At 44.8% G+C, this 4,588-nt stretch overlaps 1 protein-coding gene across 1 annotated transcript in view; it reads left to right on the plus strand.

The window, feature by feature from the left end:
* LOC106815471 (integrin alpha-PS2-like) overlaps nucleotides 1-4,588 on the plus strand; it is a gene marked incomplete at its 5' end in the record, with an annotated part of 72,515 nt that overhangs the window by 63,795 nt on the left and 4,132 nt on the right. Inside the window, 6 exon segments of the mRNA XM_014819936.1 lie at nucleotides 284-386; nucleotides 798-968; nucleotides 1,503-1,691; nucleotides 2,590-2,703; nucleotides 3,657-3,766; nucleotides 4,313-4,444. Coding sequence (XP_014675422.1) covers nucleotides 284-386; nucleotides 798-968; nucleotides 1,503-1,691; nucleotides 2,590-2,703; nucleotides 3,657-3,668 — 589 coding nt within the window.

Below are 4,588 nucleotides of genomic sequence, written 5' to 3' on the forward strand. Positions count from 1 at the left end.
TATCAGGGCCGTAGCCTGCGGGGGGAGCAAGAGGGGCAGCTGCCCCCTATTATTTATGTCACCGTGCTGAGATATATACCAGTTTTTGCGTGTCTTTCTCCGTTCTTTGCTTCCGTGCAAACGTGTCGACTTTGCGGCACTTCCTTACTAAGCAGCGTTTTTAGAACGCTCCAATCAATATTTATAGATTGATCGATAGATAGCTTTACTTTTGGTCGAGCTTTTTGCGCTTACTATCTGATTTTATAATACCGATCGTGAATATCGATTAATTTCTGCTCAGAATTTCCGAACCCGAACAAGTGATCTTCCCGTCTGACTACGAGATGACGGTGGCGCCAACTACCGAGGAGGAGATTGGTCCAGAGATAACGCACGTCTACGAGGTAGGCCCATATACAGCTAGATATAATCAAAAATGTGTTTGTTATCAAATCGGGAATAATTAATATCAGCCTACCATTTATTCCCGAAGAAATGGCAGTTAGTACTACGTCACCAGTTTCACAGGATGTTAGACATTGATATGAATTGATATGAATATTTGGCTATAACTATCTAATAATACTGTAAAACAAGGAAGGAAGAAGAACAAGAACAAGAAGGGAATCGAAGAAGAATAGAAATTGGAGAGAAAGAGGAAAATAAAAAAAGCAGCAGCAGAAAAAGAAAAAAAAAACGAATAAAGCAAAGAACGAAGAAGAAAAAAAAGAGAGGGAGAAGGAAGAGAAGAAAACTGTATACGTATAATGTGATTACACTAAATATCAACCGTATGAATTTCTTCTCAATTCTAGGTGCAGAACATTGGTAACAGTCTCATCTCTCAAGGCGAGGTTAAGATACTCTGGCCAAGCTTCACAAAACTGAAGGGACATCTACTCTACCTCATAGCGACGCCTATCGTCGTGGGTGGCGACGGCACGGGGTCGTGTCAGGCCAATAACGTCAACCCTGCGCGTGTCAAGGTCAGTCAATGTCAAACCCGCCGCCATCTTGCGCAGGAGTGATTAGTTAGTTATTTAGTTAAAAAAATTTTAGGTTAGTTAGTTAGAGATTTTTAGATATATATAATAGTTTTTATTTTTAGAAGATTATTAGGTTAGTTAGAGGTTTTTAGAAGATTATTAGGTTAGTTAGAGGTTTTATGTTTGTTATGTTGTCGTTGTTATTGTTGTCCGTGGTGGGTTTGTTGAGGTTTTAGGGGTTTTTGAGTTTGGGATTTAGGGTTAAGGTTTTGGGTTTAGACCCCCTCCCCAACCCACCTGTGTCTTTGTTCCAAAAGCCTTCCTATGTCCTTTCCCACACCCACCTGTATCCCTTCCCATACTCAGCTATACTCTCCCCATAATCACCTGTTTCTCTCTACCAATATTCCCCTGTATCCTCTTCCATACCCACCTGTATATATTTCTCTCCCACGAGTCCACCTGTCACATACCTGCATTAATTTGCACCTGTCCGTGATTAACACCCAACACCGCACACCTTTACTCGCACAGGCGCTCGAAAAGACTAAAACAATAGAGGAGCTGATCAGGAGAAACCGGTCGGAGACGACCGAGGGGAAAACCTCCTCCCCCTCCTCCTCCTCCTCGCTGAACACAGTGGAAGAGAAGCACTCAGTGAAGGTGAAGCGGGCGACGAGCGAGGAGAGGCTGCTGCATGTCGACGAGCTGGAGGGGAGGCTGGTGAGTGAAGCCCTGCAAGGGATTCAGTGAGGCGTGTGGGATGCTGCAGGAGGGATGCTGTGAGGGAGGAATGCTATGAGAATTGCTAAGAGAGGGATGCTGTGAATGATTCGGTGAAATGCGGTACAAATAGGGATGCTGCGAGAATAATTATTACGAATACTAATTATTAACTTATTAAAATTAGCAATGGAAACGTATTAACAATAACGATGTATTACACATGCGTGCAAAAGCAAGGTACAGATGTCCTAGAAAACATAACGGTGAGTAGCATGCCGATATAAACGTTCTACGTTAATTTCTTTGCGACGCTGAGATTTTGCGTTTTTCAATCTGGAAAAGCGTATCCTGTCCTTTCTTCTGCGTGCATGCGTTCACATACATTTCGCTAGATTTTCACTAGATTCACGTGGACATTACATGGCACTGTTTACTTAAAAAGTTGCAGACGGGGTTATAATTAAAATTTATTAATTAAAATCGGTTTGGGGGTTGGGGTTACGATTAGGGTTACTGTTAGGGTTAGGGTTAGGGTTAGGGTTAGAGTTAGGGTTAGGGTTAGGGTTAGGGTTGGGGTTAGGGTTAGGGTTAGGGTTAGAGTTAGGGTTAGGGTTGGGTTTAGGGTTGGATTTAGGGTTAGGTTATTATTAGACTTAGCGTTAGAATAAATGCAAGGGCAAGGGTTACGGTTAGGACTAAGGTTAAGGTTAGGGTTAGAGTTAGAGTTGAGGTTGTGGTTATGGTCAAGATTTTGTACATTGCTTGCAAGCAACGCAATAATTCTTTGCGCATTCTACACATTATTACAACTTTCATATTCTATCATCATTTTCTCGCGAATTTTTTTCATTAGAAGCCTAACGTTTTATTTCCTTCTGTCGTGCCGACATTGCAGAAATGTGAGAACAAGGAATGCGCTATGATCACGTGTTCTACGGGCCAGCTCGAGCCGACGGAATATGTCGTCATCTTCGTCAGATCACGTCTCTGGCTGGAAACACTGGTCGCCGTGCGTATAACAATAATAATAATAATAATAATAGTAGTAGTATTAATAATATAATAATGGTGATAATGATGATGATAACAGCACACAATGTGTCACATGATCATGATACTATATACTAACGTATATTATATATATATATATATATATATATATATATATATATATATATGTGCATCTCTCCGCATACATTCAAACTACCCATGAGTACTGCGCTGGGTGCGACGCTTTGAAGACGGAAGCCAACTATCTTGGGCCGTAGTAACTAGCTAGAGTTCTTCCACTCATTCTAATCTTCTGCTAATCTAATGCCTAAAGTAAAAAAATTCACCACCTTCCTCTGAATACGCGCGTCGTGGTCGGTCAGACTTAACCAGTAGTCGCACTGAGAGGTCTATGTCTGCCAAGTACTCATGGCCGGAACGTACCTTGGTACGGGTTCGAGGTAAACGCGAACGTACCTGGTAACTATCTGTATATGGTTAGGGTTTAGGGTTCGGGAGTAGGCCGTAAACGGCGAGCTCCCAGCACTCGTTAGTGGAGTAGGCGAGGTACGGTCGCGGATATTATGACTACGTACCAGGTAACGTTCCGCTATACCGGACCGTAACCCAGGTACGTTCGGCCAGTACCACCTGGGGACATAGACCTCTCAGCATGTAGTGCACGTACGCCAACCACAATAACTCTTCGGCACTTCCAGTTATCAAGGCAGCGTTTCTCCAGCACAGTTTATAGCAATGCTGATATCACTAAGCCCGTCTCCTCCAAATCGCATGTTTCAAATAAGATGGCATTAGAAAACCAATGTAGAACTTTTCGTCTCAACTTGATATCAAGTCGCATTATGTTGCTGTAGGGAACTCTAAGTAAATTTATTTCGTAGTCACATTTCAGGGTTTGACACAAGGACTCCCACGCGCGTGTTACGGTGTGGCGCCATCTGTATGTTGCAGGAGAAAGCTTGACGAGGTGACGATTAATCGTCACGTGGTATAGCCACGTCACGAGAGGCTGCCTTATACTGTACACCCGCACCGCCGAGCCGACCTGAGCTCACCACGAAAGATCTACAGTAAGGAATACGAAAGCAGGGGAGTGAAAGAACAGAGAGAGGGCGCCTCGCGAGACACAGCAACACGCAACCAGCAGCGAGAGAAGGCGATGAGCAGAGAAAGAAAGAAGGAGAGAGAGAAAGCAGAAGAGTGAGAAAGAGAGAGAGAGAGAGAGAGAGAGAGAGGAGGAGAAAAATGAGAGAGAAAAAGCAGAGAGAGAGAGAGAGGAGGCGAGAGAGAAGGATGAAGAAAAGAGAGAGAGAGGCGAAGAGAGGCGAGAGAGAGAGAGCAGAGCACCCGAACGCAGCCACGAACGCAGAGAGTAGAGACAGCACGACGCACAGAGAGAGAGAGAGAGGAGAGAGAGAGAGAGAGCGAGAGATGAGAGAGAGAGAGAGAGAGAGAGAAGAGAGAGAGAGCAGAGACGAGCAAGAGAGAAAGAGAGATAGAGAGAGAGAGAGAGAGAGAAAGAAAGCAAGCGTGCGCGAGAGAGAAAAAACAGTGACTATCACACTCGACTGTCAATTACGCATATTTACGTGACGTCATCGCTTGTTGTGCAGGTGAAAACAGCAGTGAACCCGGAACATCCGGAGGTAATAGCGAAGGCTGTGCCTCTCTGGATCATTATCCTGGCTGTGGTGGCAGGAATTCTCCTGCTAGCATTGCTCATCCTCGTGCTCTGGCAGGTACGTGTATACCGCACACGCACGCACGCACACACACACCCACGCGCGCACACACACGCACACATACACGCACGCACACGCACACGCACACACACACACTCACGCGCCGCGACAACACACACACACACACACACACACACACAG

Source organism: Priapulus caudatus, unplaced genomic scaffold (assembly GCF_000485595.1).
Source record: "Priapulus caudatus unplaced genomic scaffold, Priapulus_caudatus-5.0.1 Scaffold1124, whole genome shotgun sequence".
NCBI lineage: Eukaryota > Metazoa > Priapulida > Priapulimorpha > Priapulimorphida > Priapulidae > Priapulus > Priapulus caudatus.